This window comes from Scylla paramamosain, chromosome 42, assembly GCF_035594125.1.
Source record: "Scylla paramamosain isolate STU-SP2022 chromosome 42, ASM3559412v1, whole genome shotgun sequence".
Classification (NCBI taxonomy): Eukaryota; Metazoa; Arthropoda; class Malacostraca; order Decapoda; family Portunidae; genus Scylla; species Scylla paramamosain.
The window spans coordinates 10,072,935-10,100,826 of NC_087192.1; the positions used below are offsets into that span (position 1 = coordinate 10,072,935).

The following is a 27,892-nucleotide window of genomic DNA, read 5'->3' on the forward strand; positions in this document are numbered from 1 at the left end:
GAGTGGTGAGGATCAGTGATGAGCAGTTTGGATTCATGCCAGGGAGAAGCACAACGGATGCAATATTTGCTCTGAGGATGATGATGAAGAAGTACAGGGAAGGACAGAAGGAGCTGCATTGTGTGTTTATAGATCTAGAAAAGGCTTACGATCGGGTGCCGAGAGAAGAGCTGTGGTATTGCATGAGGTGCTCGGGAGTGGCAGAGAAGTATATGAAGGTGATGAAGGACATGTACGAAAACAGCGTAACAGCAGTAAGGAATGACGGAGGGTTTCGGAGTGGAGATGGGACTGCACCAGGGATCGGCTTTGAGCCCCTTCCTGTTTGCAGTAGTGATGGACAGACTGATGAGATCAGACAGGAATCCCCACGAACTATGATGTTCGCAGACGAAGTAGTGATCTGTTGCGAAAACCGGGAAGAAGTGGAGGCAGAGTTAGAGAGGTGGAGATATGCACTGGAGAGAAGGGGATTGAAAGTGAGCAGGACCAAGACTGAGTACATGCGTCTCAACGGAGGTGATGGGGAGACAACAAGACTACAAGGTGTGCAAATGACAAAGGTTGATGAATTTAGATATTTGGGGTCCACGGTACAGAGTAATAGAAACTGTGGTAGGGAGATAAAGAAGAGAGTGCAAATGGGATGGAATGGGTGGAGGAAGACGGCAGCAGTGACATGTGACAGAAAGGTTTCCGCAAGAACAAAGGGAAAGACTTATAAAACAGTAGTGAGACCCGCCTTGCTGTACGGTATGGAAACAGTACGACTAACGAAAAAGCAGGAAGCGGAGTTGGAAGTAGCGGAATTTAAGATATTGCGATTTGCTCTTGAAGTGACGAGGATGGATAAAATCAGAAATGATTACATCAGAGGAACAACACGTACGTCGGTTTGGGGATAAAGCAAGGGAGGCTAGGCTGAGGTGGTTTGGACATGTCAGGAGGAGTGACGAGGGGTATGTGGGGAGGAGGATGCTGGACATTGGTCTACCTGGCAGGAGGAAGAGAGGGAGACCAAAGAGAAGGTTTATGGATGCTGTGAAAGGAGACATGCAAGTGGTGGGCGTGACAGAGGAAGGCGCAGAAGATCAAGCGCATTGGAGAAGAGTGATCCGCTGTGGTGACCCCTAAATGGGAGGAGCCGAAAGAAGAAGATGGAGCAAGGAGAAACTATGATGCAGGGAGCAGGTCTAGCATATCTCCAGGTCACAGGTCATTCAGAGAGGTGAGAGCGCGGTCCCTTGCCCTGGTCCTCTGATTCCGCCATGTTAAGGGAACATTCTATCTCGTGTATTGCTTCTTCAGATCTGTCTTATTTCATCTACCTGTGCAAATACAAGCTACTTTACAGAGTATTTTAGCATGAATTGGTTGTATTAGTCATGACCTTATACCGCGTAATGACATTGTACCAAAGCACAATTATGTGTTGAAAGTCGTGGCCCAAGAAAGGATGGCCATTCAGTTACCTTTACTTGCCCTGCCAGAATGCTGCACGCTACGCTACTGGAAGGTTGACTGTTCCACGCTCATTGTAAGCAAATGTTACTATTAATTTAATTTGAAACAATTCACGCTACAGTTTTAATAATGGTTTTCATTCATGACTGACTTGTATGAAGATACAAGTTCGAGATTTTATTGAAAACTATACGTACATCGGCTTGTTTTCACCTAACATGTTAGCATCGCTGCCTGTGAGTGGCTGTCTTTTTCGCTCCGCCCCGCTGCCTACTCACAAATTGGGCCAGAATTTTTGCAAGCCCTTAGAAAGCTTGCAGCCCATGGCAGTTGTAAGGCTCCAAAGCTCCCAGGAGACCTGAGCAAAAGGAATGTGTTGGAAAATGCCTGTTTCTGAGTCACTTGTGAAGAACTGAAGAAGACGCCTAATTTTGCATGTAGTTTCTAGAGAAAACTTATCAGACATTAGCTGTTCTAAGGTGCTGAAGTGGTACTTGTGTCTGTGCTGGATGAGGTGGCAGTGCTGGGTGACACGCTGCTGTAGTGCAAAATCTCTCCTTGGTCCAAGCCTCTTCCGGGTGATGTCACTGTGCATGGCCACCATATCGAGGCGACAGCATCAAAACACCCAGGTATTTTATATATTTTTTACGTATTATCAGCTACTTTTGAGGTTTTGTTGACAAATTACTATTGCTTTAATGTATGTGGTTATGTTAGGATAGGAATGGAACAAGTGAACAAGAGTAGTGAGTGATAACAGAGCACCAAAACTTTCTCCCTGTGCGTGTCAAATCCTACCTCCATGTTACATATATATTTTTACAAATTATCAACATCGTTATGGAGCTCTATTGACAAATTACTAATGCTCTGTTGTCTGAGGAATATTTTAAGATAGGAATGTAGCAAGTAATCAAGACTAGTGAGTGATAACAGCATGCCACTTAGAAAAAATAGGTAAAGTAAAGGCAAGAAAAGGGTAAATCTAGTGTCCCAAATAGCACACCCTTTAAAGGGTAAATCACACACAGTTTACCCTTTAGCAAAAATGGGTAAACGAAAAGTAATTTACCTTTTTCAAGGGTAAATCAAGTAAATCAAGTATTTCCCCCCTTCTGTAGGGTAAACTGGAATGCAGATGTAGCCCTATGTTACATATTTTACCCTTTCGATGCTGATTTGCCCCATAGTCACCTTATTTACCCTTTACAGGGTAAAACTTTGTTCTGATTTACGACATGCTAACCTTTTCCAATGGTGTAAATTCAAGACACCCACCCTTTTCAATATACCCTTCCATTCCGTGGAATGAAATACTTATTGGTCCTTATTTTCTTTTAACTTGTTAGGCTTGCACACATATACAGATCTCATAGTTTCAGTACTTATAAAATTATTGAAGGAAAATGGAATGCCATTGTTCACTGTACACATCCTAAAACCAAAGGATTACAAAACATAAATTCAGTATATCTATTTATTACACAATTAACATCTTCATATATATGTATGTTCTACTGAATAAAAATAAATAGGAATGTGTTGTGTAACATACACACAGGATATATAAATATATATAGGAATGGAGAGAATAATGCTTGTCAAAATGTTGAGAGACAAGAAAAGAGAATCATGGATCAGGGAGCAGAAAAAGTAGAAGAAATCTTGACACGTTACAACAAAAAAAGTGGACGTGGGTAGCACGTGTCGTGTGCTGAACAAATAATAATAGATGGACTGTTAGGGTAACAGAGTGGCAATTTAGGGATGGAAAATGAGTGCATAGCAAACAGAGACTTAGGTGGAGAGATGAGATACAAAGTTACGCTGGAAAGGCCTGGAACAGACAAGCAGATGACAGAGTTACTTGTAAATGAAAGCTGTTGGGTTAAGCCTGCTGTCCTGCAGTGGAATCTGATGATGATGAGGAGGAGGAGGAGGAAGAAGAGGATGTGGAACAATTGTGAAATTTTAATTTTCATTTATCTGTGTGTTTAGGAAAACAATGCTTCATGGGTATGTGGTCTTAAATTAATGTGGCTTTACTGTGTGAGGTTTCATGCAATTCCTATTTTTTTAGCCTATGACATAACTGATGCTGAAATTTTTGGCCTGCCTTTGAAAATGATTTTTTCAAAGAACAGCAGTGTGGTTCTTATTTATTTATTATTTTTTTAGGGGGTACTGGAAGCCAAACACCCAAAAGCAATGAAATGGGGCTTCAGACCTTGCACTGAATTTTGCTGTCTTTGTGATCAAGATGGGTTCCCCATTGATGAAAACTTGGAAGTCCTTTTGTGTCACCAATTTGGGAGATGGAGACTTGATCATCTGGTGACTGTAGAAAACTGTTATTAGTATGTATACTCCGCAAAACAATAATCTGCTCTTAAAGCCTTAGGTATATACATCTTTTCAGTCTTTGTGGCAGTGGTGGATAGGAAGCCATGAGCATTTGGAATACTAGTTTGTCCTCCTCAGACTGCGAATATCAATCACACCAAGAACATAAAAGACTTAAATACTGCCCTCTCTTTCTCCTGGGCTTCTAAGCCCCCTCACTCTGTCCAATAGTCATTATTTTTGACATGGAAATAATATTTTGTCATTATTTCCCCCACCTTATATCAAGGTAAAAGAAATAAAACATACTTCAATGCTGTCCACTATCACCATTTCCTCGTCCTCTCTGAAGAGTGATGGAATCATCTGGACAGCAAACAGTAATCTATGTTCTGAAATATATATAAAATCATAAATGTAATACAAAAGTAATTATATGAATGATGAGTGATATGTGAACCATAAATATATATATATATATATATATATATATATATATATATATATATATATATATATATATATATATATATATATATATATTGTGTCCAATAGGCATAATCATGTGTTAATGTTAATGGCCAAGACCACATTGATCATTATACCTAACTGGGCTGTTTGGTTAATGTTAATGGCTTGTCCATTAATGTTAATGGACAGTTATGCCTATTGAGCATTATATATATATATATATATATATATATATATATATATATATATATATATATATATATATATATATATATATATATATATATATATATATATATTATGTGAATTAGGGAGCCGCCGTGGTACAGTGGCACCGCGTGCGCTTTGGGGGCCAAGTGGTCATCAGGTGCACGGGTTCGAATCCTGGCTATGGTCCGAGGGTAGGAAGGGCATCCACTCGGGGTAACGGTTCCCAAATGCCAAATCCAAAAGTCCTTCATCAGGAGGCACCGTCTCAGCCCTAACAGACTAGGGAAAACTAGACGAAAAAAAAAAAATATATATATATATATATATATATATATATATATATATATATATATATATATATATATATATATATATATATATATATATATATATTATGTGAATTACATATATACAGATGCAGCTTCTATTGCTCTTCCATCCTGTACCTTTCTTCCCTTCTTCATTCAGAGTGCTGTCCAGGTTTTTCATGTACCGGCTGTAAAACTGAAAATTTTTACACGGTTGCTTGGTGAATTTTATAAGATGAATGAGGGATGTATGCAGTTTATCCCACGTTTCATCAGGGATACCATCATTCTCACTCTTGGTCTCAATTGAAAGCTGAAAAGACCAAAGACTTCTTAATAACACGTGTAATTAATCTGATTAGAATTAATATGAATTTTTAATGGTGCACATTTCTGTAAAATGTATCAATGGTCATTGGTCAGCCTCACAAAAAAATTGAAATAAATATTGTGTGAAAAAAAGCAAATTAAAAACGAAAGGAACTTACAAAGTTCCTGCACCATAGTGTTGGAAATTCCTCTAGAATTTCTGACACTGAAACCTCCAGATTGTACCTCCTTTGTGGCCTGTAAGAGGGCGTTCTTTCCACTTTTCGCTGACACAGCTGGAAGTCCGGACTATTTTTTCTCATCTCCTGCAGAGCATTTAAATGAAACTTGATGATAGCTTCATCACCTGGAATCAGCTCCTGAAATACACAAGTCATGAATGATTAAATTGCACCTGTAAGCAAGGATTGAGCCAGTACAACTCTACTAGCATAATAAGACAGCGGTACCTGTCGACCAGGAAACTGCCATGGAAAAGCAATTATATTCAAGCCATATAGACTGTGAGTCAAGCATACTCGACACTAAGCTACTCAGCTAAAAAGAAAAAAAAAAGAAAAGAAAAAATCTCATGAGCATTTACCAAACTTAGAATTGCTCCACTCTCCCATCTTTTGTTCTTTCAATTTTTTATAATCATAACTAGTAAAACAATGACAAAATCTCTGTGGATATAAACAATTACTTGTACACCAAGTAAATATCATATGAAAGGATACCTGAAGTTTCTGACGCTTCACCAAGCCATTACTGTTTCTGACAGTCTCTTCATCAAGGGGCCGTTTCTGACCTCACACTCTACCCTGAGAACCAAATTTTTCTTTTAGCTCAAGAAAGGATCTTGATGTTAATGGCAGCCTTATAACCTTCATCATGTTCTGCAGTGAATGCCTTCAGCTTCGCTGAAATTTATAAGGCTTTGAGAATAAGCAATTAAAAACAATATTGTACTCTCCATTACAATACTGATGTTACATTTAAAAGAATATAAAATGACTTACTGGATCTCTAAGGTATGGATAATCCTTGAACAGGGCATTCAAGATACTGGAAAATCCTTTCCTGGACACCATACTGAACAAAGGCATATGACTTTATGACAGTAACTTCTCCCCTGATTCAAAGAGTTATAACACCAGAAAATGGTTTCACACCCTTCTCTTTTGGAATATTCATTGAGAACATTTGATCAATCTTTCAATTATTATGTGTGTTTATCAATCTTTCAAATATTGTGTCTGTTTACTTACAGGAGGTCTCGTTTTTCAAGATCTCCAGTTATGACACCTATGACCCTCCTTCTATTAGCTGTCCCTGGCATACAATCTAGGTGGTTCTGCTTTGTTTGCAGCAGTGTCCTCACATATGGAGGTAGAACAGGAAGTCTGGAAAATGTAATAATAATTGGTGCACATGTCAACAAGGATCGTCTGTTTATTTACAGACACTGAGTTCTGAGCAAGTGCAAGACCAAATATAACAGGAGAACAAATATGATGTAACATTGGAAATCATCTTACATACTTGTAGTCATGGAGATCATGCCACTTAACGGAGGTGGAGGAAGATGGACCTGGCTCAGCAGCAGCTTCAGCGTCTTCTGGTCTGTTTTCATCATTGACACCAGTATTCTTTCCATCAACAGGTGTTGCATGATCATCTTCAGAAGAGTTTTCTTTTCTCCTAAGCTTCTCCAACTCTTCTAACAGTACTATTTTATGCCCAATGATAGGTACTAGTAACTCTCCTATATGTTCTGTCAGCTTTAATAGTCAAGAGCCATTTAAGAGGTTATCTTGAAAAAAAAAAAAGTATGGTAATTGCCTGTTTTAGAAGGAAACATGGAACAATTTAGAACATTCTGAAAAAATATTGGAAGAAAGAGCCAATACATATAGTTAATACCAAGCAAGAAATAACATACTCTACTTATTTAAAGGGAGCACAATAATTATAAAAGATAGTAAACCATAAAGACAACAATGAAAGTGCCTTTAATAAACTTGTATGAATATATGGGCATGAAGGCATGCCTACATCGTTAGGAAGCAAGTAGGTAGATTTAAGGGTCATGCATGAAGAAGCTAATCAATACTTGCAGACATCGTATGTAAGAGGAAAACAAGTACAGAAGCAAAGTTATGTACAACTTAACAATTAAGAGAATACATATAAGGATAACAACGAAGGAAAATATTACTCTGAAGTGTTACTGTATTCTGTTACATTAAATACAATATAGGCATGTTTTTTTTTTTTTCTATACATTCTGTGCTGGTGACTGTCAATAAGATCATGTGGAAGCACAGCTAACCATGATGGTTGGCACTCTACTTCATAAGCATATGCTGTCTTGTTATATTTGATAGGGAGATAGATTTTGACACACAGATGCCAATTTCCTTCCAATTGCAGGATATACTTTGTACAAAAACATGCAATTCTTTAATGAAATCTAATATTAAACAAGAACTAGAGTTGATGCTGTATTTGATTCCAACAAACAATGACTTGACAGCTGGCATGATGTAATCATCATTTAAGGGGCACCGATTTTATCCTAAATTGTCATTCAGAGAGTTCGAGGTAGACTACCAAAACTTATGCTTTTCATAGATGAGAGATGCTCACTTTCTACTGGAAAAATTTTGTCAGCTGAAAATTCATATGCAGGTTTCATCTGATGTCTCTCAGTCATTGTATGAGTGACATTATTGAAATTTTTGGTGTTTGCTACTAATTTCTTGAAATACTGATGCTTCCTTTCAAAGTTCATACACCATACATTCCTTAAAGGGTCAAACTTCTCCATCATTGATGGAATATGGAACATATACTGGTGCTTTGGGATTCATTTTTCCTTACCCAAATTTTCTGTAAATTTCTGAATGTAAGACACAATGTTATCAGCCAAAAAAGGTGGTGATTCTTTTTTAACTACAGGGCTTAAAATGTAATCCATACACTGCCTTAACATTAAATACACATCCCATGGTGCTAAATTTTTCACTCTGTCAAGATTTACTAGTTGAGGTAACAATAGGAGCGGCTCCAGCTTTTGCGAAGCATTTCCAATAATTTTGCCAGATGTAAAGAAAGCATCAGTGAACATATTAGGTTTATTATTACTTGGTGTACTGATCTGACTGAGGGAAGTGTTTAAGTCAGTAACTGTGATAAGTTTTTGTGAGTGAAGGGCTTTCAGTACTAAATAAACTGTGACTGGTATCACTCCTTTTAAGAAGTCATGCATTATATCTGGTGGGAAAGCATTTATCAAAGAGAAGTATTCAAGCTTAGAAAAAACACATCTGTGTTTGATGCCATAAATAGCAGCATCTTGTGGGTCATCATCAATATACTTGATCTGGTTTGCATAGCTTGCATCTGTTCTTTTCACCAAATCTGATACTGATTTTATTTTTCTGAAATTATTGTAGTTTATTGTGCAATATCTATAAATGGAACCAGAATTAAAGTTAGTCTGAAATCCTGCAATAACATGAGAAGATAAATTATCCCCAAGTATAAGCTCAAGTACTGCTTTAACATGTACTTCCTTCCCATTGACATTCATGTCAATTCCACTGTGAAGAATTTGTAGATTTGCCAGCATGGGTTTGATATGTTGGATCATGAATCTTAAGAAACTTGTGCCTTATTAACAAACACAAATATATCATGTTGCTTTTAATTCTATACCTAACTGGCATGTTTCCAGTGGCACAGTACACTGCTGTTAACTTGTATTTCCCACGTTTGGCTCCAATGGAGTTCCACAATTCAAATTCACCAACGTACAAGTGCAGCTTCAAATTTACACATGAATCATCCATCAAAGATGCAGCAAGTTTACCATCGCAGGTATCATACAATACATTATGTTGATGCATGCGGTGTCTGTTTTTACATACTAGTTCAAAGACATCTTGCTTTTAAGTGCAGTCTTAAGTAATTCATGAAGTGACACATAATGATATTTAGATTGGGCAACATGGCACGACAAATAGTATTCTTGTGCACCTACAAATGGGAACACCTTCTTTACATATTCATTAACCTTATAATTTGAGTCTAAATTTATTTTCTTGCCGAAACCTGTTTCTTTATTAAGAAGGTTAGAAAAAGTTTCTGAATCTGCAGGAGTAGAGCCAAGTTCCAAAAGTCCATTTTTAATTGAGGCTGTGTGAGTTATGAGATGCACTGACTCAGAAATTATGGTTTCTTGAATACTGTCTGGTAAGAGATGTTTCTCTTTAATACTTAATATGAAAGTTGCAAACTTCTTAGTGAAATCATCTGAATAACTCTTGCAGTGAGTGGGATCAAAGTCACAACTTTCTTCTTCAACATTTCCTTCTCTACATCCATCTCCACCATCTGCAGCATTAAGTTCTGAATCCATACTACTTGTTCTAACCTGACCACCATCTGTATTAAGAAACATCTTTGCTCCATGATTCCTTGAATTATGTTTTTTTTTAAGCTGAGAACATTTCTGAAGTTTTTGTTACATCCTGGGATATGACAGAAAACTGAAAAGTTACTCTCATATTCATGGTATAATTGCAAATGTTTACAATACTGTGAAAAGCTATACTGTAGCCTTTCACAATATGGACATTTCATTGTGTACTGGCTGCTCAATACTATTACAGTATAACTTCTTGTATCCTGTAGAGAAAAAAAAAAACCTAAATAAGTATACAAGAAAATAATGAAGACAAAAAATTCTAAACATGTATCAGTAAATTTTGGGCCATATTCCTCTAACCCTATAGAGGTCAGCCATTTGGCTACCTTGTTCAGTCCCCATTCACTACACATGTCCAAAATCTGTAATGGAATTGAAGAGAACACACACACACACACACACACACACACACACACACACACACACACACACACACACACACACACACACACACACACACACACACACACACACACACACACACACACATGGATCATGTCTAAATTAGTGAACCCAACATTTCTTTATGTGGGAATAATCCAGCTTGGTTAGATTATGTTAGATTAGGCTACATAACCTAACAATCTAACCTAAAGTTACCAAACCTAACCTAACTAAACCCAATTATTCTAATGTAAAGAAATGTCTGTTTGCTAATCTTGACATGATCATATATATATATATATATATATATATATATATATATATATATATATATATATATATATATATATATATATATATATATATATATATATATATATATATATATATATATATATATATATATATGCACACACTAGGTAGTTGTTGTATTTCTAAGAAATCCAACTCCATCCTGTATCCCATTCATTAATCTATCAAGTCTACTCTTGAAGCTTCCTATCAAATCTGCAGATAAGAATATTGCAGTCATCAACTACCCTACTTGTAAACCATTTTGTTCCTTTTTCTTTATTAATATCCGTTTCTCCAATGTCACACGCCTAGCAATTAGCATGCCGCTACTACACAAGCTATTTGTTGTGTTGGCAAATCTACAGTTTCAACCAATACCTTTAAAATTTAACTTAACCTAACCTGACCTGACCTAACATAGCCTGACTTACTACTGATAGTGTATTGACTGAAACTGCAGTAATAACATTGTGTTTTACTGTTACCTACATTCCATATTAAATTTCTAGTGTTGCAATATTTCCACAACATTTTACTCAAGATCAGAATCTTAACTGATATATAGTCAAACAGCTATTGAGGATGATAGGATAATGTTCTGGTCTGGGTTATCCTTGGGGTCACTTTCTTGTTCCAAACCGAATTTTAATATATGACGCTTACTAACGAAATGATGTAGTGACATGAGGATAATGCAGAGGCTCATTATTCTCTGATTGTATAAAAAATAGTGTATAACAGAAAAGAAACTATTGCAAGACCACAAAAACATATCTTAGGTAGTGAAGTTTTGGAAATGGAATATATAAATTAACATGTATGGTAATGTAATGGAATGTAAGTAGCTAACAGTAAAACACAACATATAACGAGCTACAAGCCCAGACCAGAACATTGTACCTTATATAATGAAACACTGCTCCTTTGCTCAATAGCTTTTTGACAATGTATTAAGATTCTGATGTCGTATAAAATGTTGTAGCAACATTACAAAACTGTGGTAATTTAATATGAAATTTAGATACCAAGAAGATACAACAAATATCGTACATACTGGTGGCATGCTAATCACTGGGTCTGTGCCACACGTGATACTAAACACCTAAACTCTGGTACCAGGACTCTTGGATAACCACACAGCACTGCAGGCACTCTCACCCTTCTATAAGGCACTTGCAGGGTGGGCGGCATGCAGACACTTCTAATTTGTCCATTTGTTGGTGCGGCACACATGCTAACTTATAGACACAAACACTGTACTCAGGGCCTGAGTGTTTCTCCATTCCCCACACAACCTCTGCCTATTTCACTAGCTTTATGATGCTGATAGCATTTCTCTAGTTAGCCATATCACAGCCCATGTTTCCTGGCACAGCATGGGCACCCAGAGACCACAGGAGGGCACTTACAGGGAGAACTGGGTCGATGTACGATGAAATAAGTCTTAACAGGGAACTGAGCACGACCACATGGGCAGCTTTTAAACTGTGGTTTTGGCAGCAGTCTTTCCTTTCTTCATAGCAAGGCTGACAGACGCGCAGTGTCAGTCAGTGTCACGACGCACAAACATGAAAAGGTTGACACAAACACGAAAAGGAACTTATATATATATATATATATATATATATATATATATATATATATATATATATATATATATATATATATATATATATATATATCAGGCCACACACTGAAAGTCCAGCACCAGCAGATACCTGGCAGCCATGGAAAACATGACAAATTCCACCAGCTCGTATCCTATTTTATTCAAGAGCTGTTTCTTTATTTTTGAAAGAAATTTATGAAAATTTGTGGCATCATCAATTTGTATGGCATAATTATGATGCAAAGCCTGTTTTACAAAGAAAAGAAAACCAATATAAGTGATGCATTGAAAGTTAATGAAGAAATGGAAGGGTAATTTACAAAGGGTAAATTATAAACAAGATTTACCCTTATAAAATGAGTTAGGTATGGGGGAAGGTAAATTATACACCCAATTTACCTATTTGACCAAGTTTACCTTGAGCTCATCCAGAGTTGCCTTTATCTTACCCAATATTTTTACAGTGCACTAAAATCTTCTCCCTCTGCCTATGTCAAGTCCTACCACCATGTTTTATGTTTAAAATATTCTGTAGACAATGGAGCATTAGTAATTTGTCAATAAAACGACATAACGATGTTAATAATGCGTAAAATACATAACATGGAGGTAGGACTTGACACTTGCATTGGCAGCCAACCACAGTCTTGCCTATTCCAGCAACCTGTTTCACAAGCTAAATTATGACCACTGATGCAGAAGCATGTGAATGAAATCCTGTCTCTTTTATCTTATATCTTGCAATGTACACATAATGATTAGTCATGTTTGGATTTATTTCTCTATAAATTGTACATTTTGAGGAGTATAAATTGTACATTTTGAGGAGTCACTCACCATAATTCTTGCTACTATTTCTTATCCTTCTGTATTCAGTGCTATGGGTTCATTTTCAGTGCAATACTTCACCACTCTAGATGTTTATTGTGTTTGAATCCATTACTAATCTCACAGCATATATTAAAGGGTCATCTCTCAACACTGACCTATCAGAGCACATTTTTTTTAACTTGTGTTGTTTGTATTTGACTAACTTTTGCAAAAAAGGGTAACATGATTCTATGAAACAAAATTAATTAAATGTTGCTTTTCACACTCATAATAGTTCCTTAATACACCAATTACATAATTTTACAATAAGTTTTAGGTCAGTGCTGAACCATGATTTACAGCTGTAAAGTATTGATGACATCAGAACAGCATCAAATACACATTTTTTTTACAATGTAAGGGACGTCATCATTTTCTTTATAAAAGGAGACGAACTTAAGCACATGGGGCATCTTGACAAAAGCATTTACTTTGACAGTGGAAGACAGGGGGCCAGCTGCAGTGAACGGAGATCCCAGATATATATATATATATATATATATATATATATATATATATATATATATATATATATATATATATATATATATATATATATATATATACTTGTCACATCTCTCTACTGATAAATTGCCCACACACAATACCTCTACATCTCCTTCCTGCCCATTCAATACAAGAAATTTTGTCTTGGACATGAATTAACATCCCGTATTCTCTACAATACTCCTGAAGAATTTTGATTTTCTATATCATATGATGTATTGAAAGACACAATGTCAGGACAAACCTAAAACTGCTTGTGGAGTCACACTCACGCACTTCAAGAGTAACAAGTTACTGGGCTACTCATGCCCTCTTGAACAATATCTAGATCTGCCCAGATCACGTCCTGCACGTCAGCACCTGTGGGAGGGTCGTGCCCCACCGTCACCTTACCTAGTAAGGCGACGGAGGAGCAGTGGTCGGTTGTGTGCAGGGGAGCCAAGAGGGTGAAGGTGCTCAGGGCACCTTCCGTGGAGACGAAGAATCCCTTCAATGTGCTGGAGGAGGGGAAGGAGAAGGAGGTGGACAGGGCTGGAGGAGGCAAGAAGGAGGGGGCAGATGCAGTTACCCTGCCCCAAGGTAGAGTGCTTGTGTTTGGTGATAGTCAGGTTAGGCACTTAGATAGTGCGTTCTGTGCTAGGGATAGGAAGCGTAGGTCGAGGGTGTGTTTGCCGGGGGCCGGGATAGGGAAGGTAGCTGATAGGCTAGACACGTGCTTGGAAAAAGATGGGACCAAGCCCATTGTTTTTCTCAGTGCGGGAGGGAATGACCTTGGCAAGGTCAGGAGTGAGGAGCTTATCAGGAGGTTTCGACAGGCTTTGGACAGGATTAGGGAGAAGGGAGGGATCCCCGTGGTATGTGGTGTCTTGCCGAGGAGGGGAGTTGGTGCTGAGTGGCTGTCCAGGGCTATTACAGTGAATCGCAGGCTCGCGAATCATTGTAGGAGTAATGGATGGACGTTCATCGACAACTGGGACCTTTTCTATGGCAGGGACACCTTGTACGCCAGGGATGGAGTGCATTTGTCACGCCAGGGTGTTCGTGTTTTGGCCGAAACACTCGAGCGGGAGGTAACTGCACTCCAGCACTTTTTTCGTTAGTCGGGAGGGAAGAAGGGGTAGTGAGGAGAAGGCAAGGGGCAAATTAGTTAAATCTAGAAAGGAAGCTAGCTTAGGGATGGTGAGAAATAGCTTAAGTGTTTACTACACAAATTGTAGAAGTATTCTGAATAAAATAGACTTGCTTAGAGGAATAGCGAGTGTAGAGAAATTTGATATCATCGCTTTAACTGAAACTTGGTTAGATATGTCAGGAAAAGTATTTAATCCAGAGGTTAAGATAGATGGGTATACAATGTTCTATAAAGATAGAGAAAACAGGAGAGGAGGAGGTGTCGCGTTATACGTTAGGGACACATTACAGTGCTGTATGAACAATAGAATTAAAACAGATAACAAAGCAGAGTCGATATGGGTAGATATTAAGGAAGGATCGCAGTCAGTAGTACTAGGGGTAGTTTACAGACCACCGACCAGTACAGAGGAAAATAACACCTCACTGTGGCAGGAATTAAATAGAGCAGGCAGGTACAGTCAGGTATGTGTGGTAGGAGATTTTAATTTTAGGAATATCGACTGGAGTCTGATTGTGGGTAACAAGGAAGCAGAGGAATTCCTTAAGGTAATTCAGGATAATTTTTTAAAACAGGTAGTCGTAGAACCCACAAGGGGGAATAATATTCTAGATTTAATTCTTACTAACAGGGAGGAAGCAGTCACGCAGGTAGAGGTTGGAGGACAGCTAGGTAACAGTGACCATAGGGAAATTAGGTACAATCTAGAATGGGAAGAAACTGTTAGAAATAAAAACACTAGTAAAATACCTGACTTTAGGAGAGCAGATTTTGAAGAATTAAAAAGGTACCTCCAAGGAGTGGACTGGCAAAGGATGCAGGGTGAGGTCAGGTCAGGGACGGAGTTCAGAGAGATAAGGCAGGATGAGGGAGGTGAGGTGAGGCTCCAGAAGGGAGGAGGAAAGAGGAAGGGGGGAGATAGGTGTGAGTATGTTGGAATGTCAGGTCATGGTGAAATGAGAGAGGTAAGGTCGAGGCGAGTTGATGAGGGAGGGGAGAGGATGGTAGGGAACGAGATGAGGGGTTTAGGTGAAGTAAATGTAGATGAATTGTATAAATATTTCGTAGATAAAGTTCATACAGGTCAATTAGCAAATATCCCATATAAAACAATAAGATCACAAAAAAATGACCCTAAATGGATGACTGCTAGGTTAAAGCATTATATAGGGCGTAAGAGAAGTGTATATAAGAGATTAAAGGCAGGTGAGGAAGTTTTAAGGACACAGTATAATGAATTAGTTAGAACAGTCAGGAAGTTAACGAGGAAAGCTAAGGACAATTATGAATTAAAGGTAGCCAGCCAGGCGAAGACGGACCCCAAGGGATTTTATCAGGTATACAAGACGAAAAATAAGGATACTGTAGGTCCATTAAAGGCAGCAGATGGGGAGCTGGTTAGTTCTGGGGAGGAGATTAGTAAACTTCTGAATGATTATTTTTTAACTGTCTTCACTCAGGAAAACATGCAGGATATGCCAGATAGTGAACAGGTGTTTAGAGCAGATGAGTATGAGAAGCTGACGGATATTTCCATAACTAGGGAGATAGTGGAGCAGGAGATAGATAGGCTAAAAAAGTTCAAGTCACCAGGACCTGATGAAATATATCCCAGAGTACTGAAGGAATGTAAAAAGATTATTAGTGAGCCGTTAGTTTCTGTCTTTAGGAAATCACTGGAGTCGGGTGAGGTACCAGTAATGTGGAGGCAGGCTAATGTAGTACCCATCTTTAAGAAAGGGGATAAAACTTTAGCGTCTAATTATAGACCTGTCAGCTTAACTTCAGTTGTAGGTAAAATGTTAGAGTCAATAATAGCCAGGAACATTAGGGAACATTTAGACAAACATAACTTGATAAATCAGTCACAGCATGGCTTCACGAAGGGGAAGTCTTGCCTGACAAACTTGTTAAGTTTTTACAGTAAGGTGTACGAGGCAGTAGATAATGGTGATAGTTATGATATCTTATATCTGGACTTTAGTAAAGCATTCGACAAGGTGCCCCATCAAAGGCTCCTGAGAAAGGTTAGGGCGCACGGGATAGATGGGAAGGTGTTAGGTTGGATAGGGTCATGGCTTGGTAACAGGCGACAGAGAGTGCTAATAAACGGCTCGAAATCCGAGTGGGGTCATGTCATTAGTGGGGTGCCACAGGGATCAGTATTAGGGCCATTATTATTTTTAATATATATTAATGACTTGGATAGTGGAATTAGTAGCGATGTTAGTAAATTTGCGGATGACACAAAGATAGGTAGATTAATTAGGTCAGAAGCGGATGCCATCGCCTTGCAGACAGACTTAGATAGAATGAATGAATGGACGGATAGATGGCAAATGCAATTTAATATCAATAAATGCAAAGTGCTTAGCGTAGGTAGAGGAAACCCACACAATAGGTACACATTAAACACCCAAACTCTGGTAGGTACAGGGTACGAGAAAGATTTAGGAGTTATAGTTAGCTCTGAACTCCGTCTAGGGAAACAATGCATAGAAGCCAGAAACAAGGCAAATAGGGTACTAGGATTCATTTTTAGGAGTGTTAAAAGTAGAAGGCCGGAAGTAATATTAAAGTTATACTTGGCGCTGGTCAGACCTCATCTAGACTACGCTGTGCAGTTCTGGTCCCCACATTACAGGAAAGATATAGGTCTATTAGAATCAGTACAGAGGAGAATGACTAAAAGGATCCAGGGGATGAGGAGTATTCCTTACGAAGCGAGGTTGAAGCGGTTAAATTTACATTCTCTAGAGAGACGTAGGTTAAGAGGGGACCTGATAGAAGTCTTTAAGTGGTATAGGGGTTATAACAAGGGAGATGTAAGCAAAATTCTTAGGATCAGCAACCAAGGTAGAACAAGAAATAACGGGTTCAAGCTTGAAAAATTTAGGTTTAGGAAGGAGATAGGAAAAAATTGGTTCTCAAATAGAGTGGTAGATGAGTGGAACGGACTCAGTAATCATGTAGTTAGTGCCAGGACACTAGAGAGCTTTAAGAGAAGATTAGACAAGTTTATGGATGGGGATAACAGATGGAAATAGGTAGGAGTGTTTCATACAGGGACTGCCACGTGTAAGCCTGGTCGCTTCTTGCAGCTTCCCTTATTTCTTATGTTCTTATGTTCTTATAAGGCCAAATAATAACAACCAACATGGTAAGACGTAACCCCGCCCATAAATATATTACAAGTATGCTGTCCCTATGGTATCACTTCTATACGCGTCTGCCTCAATTGGTGGTTTGCTTGCTGATAAGTAGTGAGGCATGGGAACACAATTGTGGCACCAGAGGAGCCAGCCACACAACAGAGGACAAGAAGGGAAAGAGAGAAGGGGGGAATGGAGAAGTGAGGAGTGAAAACTCATAGCTCTCCCACTCACTGAGTCTTGGTCTAAAATTAACATTGTTAAAAAATTATTATGGGATTATTTAAAAGGCTGGGTAGAAATTGATCATTATATGAAGGGGATCAACTTTGTAACTATATTCTCTGGTAAATGGTGAAATGAGGAAAAATAAATGGGAAAGAACAACTTCAAATTTTTATAACATGGCATGCCATGACACATCTGCCTCCTCTTGCTTCTCTCTCTCTCTCTCTCTCTCTCTCTCTCTCTCTCTCTCTCTCTCTCTCTCTCTCTCTCTCTCTCTCTCTCTCTCTCTCTCTCTCTCTCTCTCTCTCTCTCTCTCTCTCTCTCTCTCTCTCTCTCTCTCCTTACCACTATTTCTCTGCTCTCTATTCTCACTGCATATAGCAGTATATATATATATATATATATATATATATATATATATATATATATATATATATATATATATATATATATATATATATATATATATATTGTTATAAGTAGCATGTATTATCATGGCAACTCCTACACCAGCCTTGGAGTCCTTAGTGTCATTGCCCTTCTGACAATGACCCTGATTGTCTTGACACCCCCCTTAACTTTTTCTTCATTAACTTCAGCAACATTCATGGTCTAAGATCTACTTTTTCAATCTGTAGAACACCACCTCCCCTCTTCTAAACCTCATCTTCTTTTCCTCACTGAAACTCAGGTGTCTGAGGCAACTGACAGGAGCACCTTTTCTGTTCCCTCCTACTTTCTCTATCTTCATTTTTTAGCCAAAGCCAGATGTTGCATTTATGTGTGCAATGACTTAACCTGTTCTCGTGCCCATGCTTTTGAATTTTCCGAGTTTTCCACCATCTGGCTATAACTATAGAGTCACTCTCAAACTATATTTATCTGTGCTTTATATGTCTCACCTAACTCCTCTGACTATAAGAAATTCTTTGACTACTTAACTTCTAAAGTGGACCACACTCTTCCCTTTTGCAGAGATCCCCATTCTTGGAGACTTCAATGTTCACCACCAGGTTTGGCTTTCTTTTCCCTTCTCTGACCATCCTGGTGAACTAGCCTTCAACTTTGCTATCCTCCACGACCTAGAGCAATTGGTGCAACACCCTACTCGTATTCCTGACTGTCTTGGAGATATGCCCAACATTCTTGACCTTTTCCTGACCTCTAATCCTTCTACTTATGCTGTCACCCTCTCTTCTCCATTGAGATCCTCTGATCACAATCTCATATCTGTATCTTGTCCTATCACTCCAGTCTCTCCTCAGGATCCCCTTCAGCAAAGGTGCCTCTGGCATTTTGCCTCTGCTTGTTGGGGGGACCTGAGGAGGTATTTTGCTGATTTTACTTGGAATGACTACTGCTTCCATGTCAGAGACCTGTCTTTGTGTGCCAAGCGCCTAACAGTGGTGATAGTGTCTGGCATGGAGGTGTACATTCCTCACTCTTTTTCTCGACCTAAACCTTCCAAACCTTCGTTCAACACAGCTTGTTCTTGTGATATACATGATAGAGAGGTGGCCCATAAAAGGTACTTAAGCCTTCCATCACCAGAATCTCATGCACTTTATATTTCTACCCAGAACCATGCCAAGTCTGTTCTCCAACAAGCCAAAAACTTCTTCAGTAACAGAAAGTGTCAAAATCTTTCAAGATCTAACTCCCCTCATGACTTTTGGCATCTAGCCCAAAATATCTCTATTAACTTTGCTTCTTCTTTCCCTCCTTTATTTCAACCAAATGGCACCACTGTTATCACATCTATTTCTAAAGCTGTGATGGAAGGCTGAAGTACCTTTTGTGGGCCACCTCTCTATCATGTATAGCACAAGAACAAGCTGTGTTGAGCCAAAGTTTGGAAGGTTTCAGTCGAGAAAAAGAGTGAGGAATGTACACCTCCATGCCAGACACTATTACCTCTGTTATGTGCTCAGTACACAAAGACGGGTCTCTGACATGGAAGCAGTAATCATTCCAAGGAAAATCAGCAAAATACCTCCTCAGGTCCCCCCAACTAGCAGAGGGAAAGCACCAGGGGCACCTTCACTTAGGGGGATCCTGAGGAGGGATTGGAGCGACAGGACAAGATACAGATATGAGATTGTGGTCGGAGGAGCCCAACGGAAAAGAGAGGGTGACAGCATAAGCAGAAGGATTAGAGGTCAGGAGAAGGTCAAGAATGTTGGGCGTATCTCCAAGACGGTTAGGAATATGAGTAGGATGCTGCACCAATTGCTCTAGGTCATGGAGGATAGCAAAGTTGAAGGCTACTTCACCAGGATGGTCAATGAAGGGAGAGGAAAGCCAAAGCTGGTGGTGAACATTGAAGTCTCCAAGAATGGAGATCTCTGCAAAAGGGAAGAGGGGCAGAATGTGCTCCACTTTCGAAGTTAAGTAGTCAAAGAATTTCTTATAGTCAGAGGAGTTAGGTGAGAGATATACAGCACAGATAAATTTAGTTTGAGAGTGACTCTATAGTCGTAGCCAGATGGCGGAAAACTCAGAAGATTCAAGAGCTTGGGCATGACAGCAGGTTAAATCATTGTACACATAAATGCAACATCCAGCTTTGGATCGAAAATGAGGTTAGAGAAAGTAAGAGGGAACAGAAAAGGGGCTGCTGTCAGTTGCCTGAGACACCTGAGTTTCAGTGAGGAAAAGAAGATGAGGTTTAGAAGAGGAGAGGTGGTGTTCTACAGATTGAAAATTAGATATTAGACCACGAACGTTGCAGAAGTTAACAGATTTGTCTAAGTGGTATAGTGGATATAGCGAGGGTGATGTAAGTAAAATTCTCAGAATGTGTAATCAGGATAGAATATTGTTGGTTCAGGCTTGAAAAAAATTAGATTTAAAAGGAGATAGGAAGGAATTGGTTCTCAGATGGAAAAGTAGGTAAATGGAATGGACTCAGCAATCAGGTTAGTAGTGTTGAGTTATTAGGGAGCTTTGAAAAAATATTAAACAAATTAAATTTATGGATGGTGATGATAAGTGGAAATAGGTTGCTAGGTTTCATACAGGGATGCCACATGTAGGCCTGATGGCCTCTTGTAGCTTTCCTTATTTTCTTATGTTCTCGTTATATATATATATATATATATATATATATATATATATATATATATATATATATATATATATATATATATATATATATATATATATATATACACACACACACACACACACACACACACACACACACACACACACAGAGAGAGAGAGAGAGAGAGAGAGAGAGAGAGAGAGAGAGAGAGAGAGAGAGGGAATGTGCATATAAACATTCATATTCATATTTACTTGTATGAATAGATAAATAGATAGATAGATAGATAGATAGATAGATCGAAAGATAGATATAGAAATTGGACAGGCAAACAAAGACAGGCAGACAGAGAAATACATACATAGACATATTCATATATGTAGGTTTCAAGACAGACAAACAAACACAAAGACAGACTAACTGACTGGCTGACTGAAAAACAGACTGAGATGAGTGACAAACTGATTAGGACAGACAAACAGAAAGACACTCAAACAGACAGACAGAGAGACACACAGATAGGCAGCACGTATGGAAACAAAATATACTTAGTTTAATACCAATTTTACAACAGGTAGAGAATACTGAGATATCAATGTTCTCTCTTCCCTGTGTTGGATCTAGCGAGAGTTAGCAATCCGGAACTGACTGCAGCACAGGTAGTAAAGACAAGACTATATCAGCCATACCGGAACACCAAGTAAATCCTTTCATTGCTTTCGTTTTCATTTGCTGCCTTTAAGACGACTGTAGGAACTGCTTGCCAGACATATGAAAGGGAGAAATTGATGCTAATTTTGCTTTTCATATGTTACAGAACTTTTGAAGAGAATATAGTATCAAAAAAATTGTAAATGATTAGGGATAATTGTCTGGTAATGATAAAGGTAATGGTCACCATCTCGTGATGCGTCATTGTCAAAGTGGTGGTGGAGTTGGGGCAGCCATCATGATCCACTATCAACACTGCCAGCTTACAAGGCACCATGATAACCCCCTTGACGAAGATAACTAGTGTGTGAAAGCAGCTGCACTACACTACCCTACATTCCCATCTACTGATATCCACCCGGATGTACTAATACAAAAAAAAAACGTTCCCAACTCGTGTTAATATTTGTACAGGCGCGTGTGTGTGTGTGTGTGTGTGTGTGTGTATATATATATATATATATATATATATATATATATATATATATATATATATATATATATATATATATATATATATATATATATATATATATATATATATATATATATATATATATATATATTATTTATTTATTTATTTATTTATTTATTTATTTATTTAGAGAGAGAGAGAGAGATCGTGAATGAAACTCCAAAAATAAATGGCATTCCTAATGTTTAGAAATTTAGTTATATACTTACATACTATAAACAAAAGAAGAGGCAAAACACTATAAACAAAGGAAGAGGCAAAATCATAGCTATCCTAAACCCATAAAAACTGAGGATTAGGAAATTCACAGGAGGGACATTATATTAACCTAAGAAGTTTAGTACTATTTGTGACGCCTTGTGGTCACTAATATTGTTAACTTGCATTTTAGCACAAAACGATTGATAATATACGGTACTGATTGACTGGCTGATTACTTGATTTATTTCTACTTTATTATTATTTATCGTGTTGAGAACCAAAACCACATGTGGCAATTAGATCATTCGAAGAAAAAAAAAAAAGGTGCAGCTACAAAGCCATCATCAATCATCTCCGCTGAGTGATGCTGCCCTGTCTGTCAAGTTTCGTTCAGCATCCTACATTAAGTATTAAGTATTCTCTCTTCCCTTTTGCAGAGATATCCATTCTTGGAGACTTCATTGTTCACCAACAGATTTGGTTTTTCTCTCCCTTCACTGACCATCCTGGTGAACTAGCCTTTAACTTTGCTATCCTTCACGACCTAGAGCATTAAGTATTCTGACTCTCTTCCCTTTTGCAGAGATATCCATTTTTGGAGACTTCATTGTTCGCCACCAGGTTTGGTTTTCCTCTCCCTTCACTGACCATCCTGGTGAACTAGCCTTTAACTTTGCTATCCTTCACGACCTAGAGCAATTGGTGCAGCAATCTACTCATATTCCTGACCAGCTTGCAGATATGCCCAACATTCTTGACCTGTTCCTAACCTCCAATCCTTCTGCTTATGCTGTTACCCTATCTTCTCTGTTGAGCTCTCCCAACCACAATCTCATATCTGTATCTTGTCCTATCGCTCTAATCCCTCCTTAGCATCCCTCTAACCGGAGATGCCTCTGGCGTTTTGCCTCTGCTAGTTGGGGGGACCTGAGGAAGTATTTTGCTGATTTTCCTTGGAATGACTAGTATTTCTGTGTCAAGAGACCTGTCTATGTTTGCCGAGTGCATAACAGAGGTGATAGTATCTAGCATGGACATTCCTCACATGGACATTCTTGTATGGACATTCCTCACATGGACATTCCTCGCATGGACATTCCTCACTTTTATCTCTCGACCCAAACGTTCTAAACCTTGGTTTAACACACCCTGTTTTTGTGCTATATATGATAAAGAGGTGGATCACAAAAGGTACTTGAGCCTTCCATCACCAGAATCTTATGCTCTTTATATTTCTGGCTGGAATCATGCCGTCTGTTCTTCAGCTAGCCAAAAACTCCTTCATTAATAGAAAGTGTCAAAATCTTTCAAGATCTAGCTCCCCTCATGACTTTTGGCACCTAACCAAAAACATTTGTTTCTTTTTCTTTCCCTCCTTTATTTCAACCAGAGGGCACCATTGCTATCACATCTATCTCTAAAGCTGAACTCTTCACTCAAACTTTTGCTAAAAACTTTACCTTGGATGACTACTTCAAAATTCTTCACAATCATATTTTCCATGTCCTCGCTGGCCTAAACCCTCAGAAAGCTTATGGACCTGATGTGGTCCCTCCTATTGTTCTCCATAACTGCTCCTCCATGCTTGCACCTTGCCTAGCCAAACTCTTTCAGCTCTGTCTGTCAACATCTACCTTTCCTTCTTGCTAGAAGTTTGCCTACATTCAGCTTTTCTAAAAATGGTGCCTATTCTAATCCCTCAAACTACTGTCCTATTGTTTTAATTTCCTGTCTATCTAAATTTTTTAATCTATTCTCAACAGGAAGATTCTTAAATATCTATCACTTCACAACCTTTTATCTGATTGCCAGTATCGGTTCCATCAAGGCTGCTCTACTGGTGATCTTCTGGCTTTCCTTACCGAGTCTTGGTCATCCTCTTTTAGAGATTTTGGTGAAACTTTTGATGTTGCCTTAGACATATCAAAAGCTTTTAATAGAATCTGGCTCAAAGCTTTGATTTCCAAACTACCCTCCTATGGCTTTATCCTTCTCTCTGTAATTTCATATCAGTTTCCTTTCTGACTGTTCTGTTGCTGCTGCAGCAGACAGTCACTGTTCTTTTCCCAAATCTATTAACAGTTGTGATCCTCAATGTTCTGTCATGTCATCCACTCTCTTCCTATTATTCATCAATGATCTTCTAAACCAAACTTCTTGTCCTATCCACTGGTACGCTGATGATACCATCCTGCACTTTTTCACGTCTTTTCATAGACGTGCAACCCTTCAGGAAGTAAACATTTCATGCTGGGAAGCCACAGAACATCTGACTTTTGATCTTTCTAAAATTTCTGACTGGGGCAGAGCAAACTTAGTATTGTTCAATGCCTCAAAAACTCAATTCATCCATCTATCAACTCAGCCCTCCAGACAACTATCCTTTCTTTTTCAATGATACTCAACTGTACATACATCCCCAGTTTGTCCTTTTACTTATAATCTAAACTGGAAACTTCACATCTCATCTCTATCTAAAACAGCTTCTATGAAGTTAGGCATTCTGAGATGTCTCTGCCAGTTTTTCTCACCCTTCCAGTTGCTAACTCAGTAAAGGGGCCTTATCCGTCCATGTATGGAGTATGCTTCACATGTCTAGGGGATTCCACTCATAGGCTCTCCTAGACAGAGTGGAATCAAAAGCTTTTCATCTCATCAACTCCTTTCCTCTAACTGACTGACTGTCTTCAGTCTCTTTCTCGTCACCACAATGTTGCATCTCTCACTATCTTCTAGTGCTATTTTCGTGCTAACTGCTCTTCTGATCTTGCTAAGTGCATGTCTCCACCCCTTCTGCAGCCTGCACAAGACTATCTTTCTCTCACCCCTATTTTGTCCATCTTTCTAATGCAAGAATTAACCAGTATTCTTATTCATTCATCCCTTTCTCTGGTAAACTCTGGAACTTTCTGCATGCTTCTATATTTCCACCTTCCTATAACTTGAATTCCTTCAAGAGGGAAGTTTCAAGACACTTATCTTTCAATTTTTGACTACCACTTTGGACCCTGTTCGTGGATTGGCATCCCAGTGGACCTTTTTTTTTTTTATCAATTTGATTTTTGTTGTCCTTGGCCGGTGTCTCTCCTATATATATATAATTACTTATTTATAATAATTTATAGTTTCATAAGGAATTCCTATATAAGGTTTGTGTTTTCAGAAAAATCACGAGCATCTCCTGGATGGCTAGAGTAACAAAAGTGGAAGTGTTAAGAGCAGGGTCGAAAGATCCTTGCTTTAGAACATACGGTGGAGACAATTTACAAATCAACATTTGTTGTCTATATCTTAAGAAAAGGTGGTTTGGAAAGGGAATGTTTGCTGGGAAGAGTGGATAGAAGGTGAATAGTAGAAAGACAGAGGAGAAAGTTTTTGGATGTGATACTTGAATGGCAAGGAAGCAAATGGACAGTGAAGGATCTGGTTAGACTAGCAAACGAGAGAGGAAGATGGAGATCCAAGATCGCCAACATCACATGATAGGTATTCAGATAAAGATAGATATCTTTGCAACAGCAGTTGCCCCAGCTATATGGCTCACATTAACTGGAGTAAAATATATTGAGAAAAGGGTTACTGTCACCTCGTCAGAATATGCTCATTTTGCTCTTGAGAAGCTTTACACTTTCCTCTCATCCTTTTATTTTCAATCAAACAAAGATACATACATAGATGGTCTGTTTAGTATCTTACCTCCGGGCACTTGATGACTGTCGGTTTGGCTTCCATTAAACATTCATTATTGCATTTCTAACATAAATTTTAATATAATGTATTTTTTTTCAAATCACAATGAAATAATTTGAAGAATGCACACACAATGAAATACATCGCTAATTTTCACTACAATCACCAATGAAACCCTCTTGCCACCAACCGAAACTTTCTGAAAACCGTGGCAGCACTCCCTAAATGTGAGTACTTTCCTAAATGGAAAATAAACTAATATGGTCAGTATATAGTTTCCTACAACCAGCAATCTAGGGAAAAGAAAAAATAATTGAGGAGTTCATTCTACTACTCCCAATAACCTTACCATTTTGCTCGTAAATTCACACAAGTGATCCTTTCATTCAGTTCTTGAAATCAGATATGAAATGTGCATTACTAGCAATGTTTACCTTGCATGATGTTGTTGAGAGGTGAGAGATGAGAGGCACAGAGATGTGTTTGCAGAATCTGATGGCACTAATGATCATCACCTGTAATGGGTGAGCCTGGTGCAATGTGTTAATTTACGTCATGGTGTAAACAGATGTCGTGTAAGAAACTGCATTGTTCTTACGTCTTGAGTTTGTGCACCCACATTCTCCAGGAGTGCTGTTGTAGTTCTGTCAAGAAACGTTAACCATGTCATTTTACAACGTCATGGATTATATTAAGGGGATGACATACCACTTCACTTAATCATCTAATAATAGTTAGTTATTACAATTCTATATCAAAGCATTTCATAAACAACACATCAAGACTGTTTTGTTAATCTATGTTCAGACATATACTGATAATACGTAAAATTAATGAAAAGATCGGAGAAAACAGCAAAACTCTGCAGAAAACCATCACAGTCTTCCCGGCCACTTATGTACTATTCACACCATTCATTATCATTTCTTGTTTATCACATCTTTTTTTTGCAATAACTCTTTTCGTCTTCACTACAAGGCTCTGCTGTTCTCGCTCCATTGTACTTAAATTCCTAAAGTATTTCGGTCTGTCCGTAACAGGCAAAACCGTAAACAGCCAAGTGTCATGTCCTGTGCCACCCCTTAATGGCCACTCGTCACTCCATGCCTTGGAATTATAGTGATGTGCATGTCATCAGCTGATCCTAATGGCAATAAGTGTTCTCCTTCAAATAACTTGATAAATTAATATAAATAATCTCATAAACGCATTTCCACACCATATACATATACGTATTGCCATCACCAAGGTCTCTGTATGCAAAGTCCTTGCCATCACCCATTATTATACTCTACCCATGACTCTACCTCAAGGAGGTTCAAATAAGGGGAGACTGTCTCCTGCTCCGCTCCAGTCAAGACAAGTGAAGCTAGTAGGTGGAGCTTACGATCAGCAGATAGACTCAAAACATTGTGATCTGTGCTGAGCTGTGGGAAAGATTAGACAAAAAATAAGAATTGATGGTTTGTTACGAAAAGTACATTGCAGTTTTCTATTTATGTTATGAAGACCTATTATTATTAATGGTCAGGTCAGGAGTGAGGTGTTGTTCAAGAGGTTTAGGCAGGCTTTGGATAGGATTAGGAACAAGGGAGGGATCCCTGTGGTACGTTTTATGTTGCCAAAGAGGGGAGTTAGTGCTGATTTGCTGTCCAGGGATATTAGAGTGAATTGCAGGCTTGTGAATCACTGTAAGGATAATGGATGGACGTTCATCAACAGCTGGGACCTCTTCTATGGTATGGACACCTTGTACGCCAGTGATGGAGGGCATTTATCACGCCAGGTTTTTCGGGTTTTGATCGGAACACTTGAGCGGGAGGTAACTACACTCCAGTGCTTTTTTCATTAGTCAGGAGGGAGGAAAGGGTTGTGAGGTCGAAGTGAAAGACAGATTAGTTAAATCTAGAAAGGTAACTAGCTCAGAGAAGGTGGGAAATAGCTTAAGTGTTTACGACACAAATTGTAGTATTTGGAATAAAATAGACTT

At 38.4% G+C, this 27,892-nt stretch overlaps 1 protein-coding gene and 1 long non-coding RNA gene across 3 annotated transcripts; one reads left to right on the plus strand and one right to left on the minus strand.

Moving 5' to 3' along the window:
- Positions 1 to 1,486: 1,486 nt before the first annotated feature.
- On the plus strand, positions 1,487 to 3,780 carry LOC135093292 (uncharacterized). The gene is made up of 3 exons (XR_010263288.1): positions 1,487 to 1,537; positions 1,944 to 2,096; positions 3,646 to 3,780. It is a non-coding gene; the product is annotated as an uncharacterized LOC135093292 (long non-coding RNA).
- Positions 2,931 to 9,955, minus strand: LOC135093291 (uncharacterized). Of its 2 annotated transcripts, XM_063992420.1 has the most exons (6): positions 6,654 to 9,955; positions 5,849 to 6,514; positions 5,288 to 5,488; positions 4,938 to 5,112; positions 4,120 to 4,202; positions 2,931 to 3,805 (listed from the first exon to the last, which is right to left on the minus strand). In XM_063992420.1, the coding sequence occupies exons 3-6, from the start codon at positions 5,429 to 5,431 to the stop codon at positions 3,689 to 3,691; spliced, it is 519 nt and encodes a 172-aa protein (XP_063848490.1). In that variant the 5' UTR covers positions 5,432 to 5,488; positions 5,849 to 6,514; positions 6,654 to 9,955; the 3' UTR covers positions 2,931 to 3,688. The 2 variants fall into 2 exon arrangements, with proteins under 2 accessions (XP_063848490.1, XP_063848489.1); XM_063992419.1 differs by lacking the exons at positions 5,849 to 6,514; positions 6,654 to 9,955 and having other exon boundaries at positions 5,288 to 5,732.
- Positions 9,956 to 27,892: the final 17,937 nt, after the last annotated feature.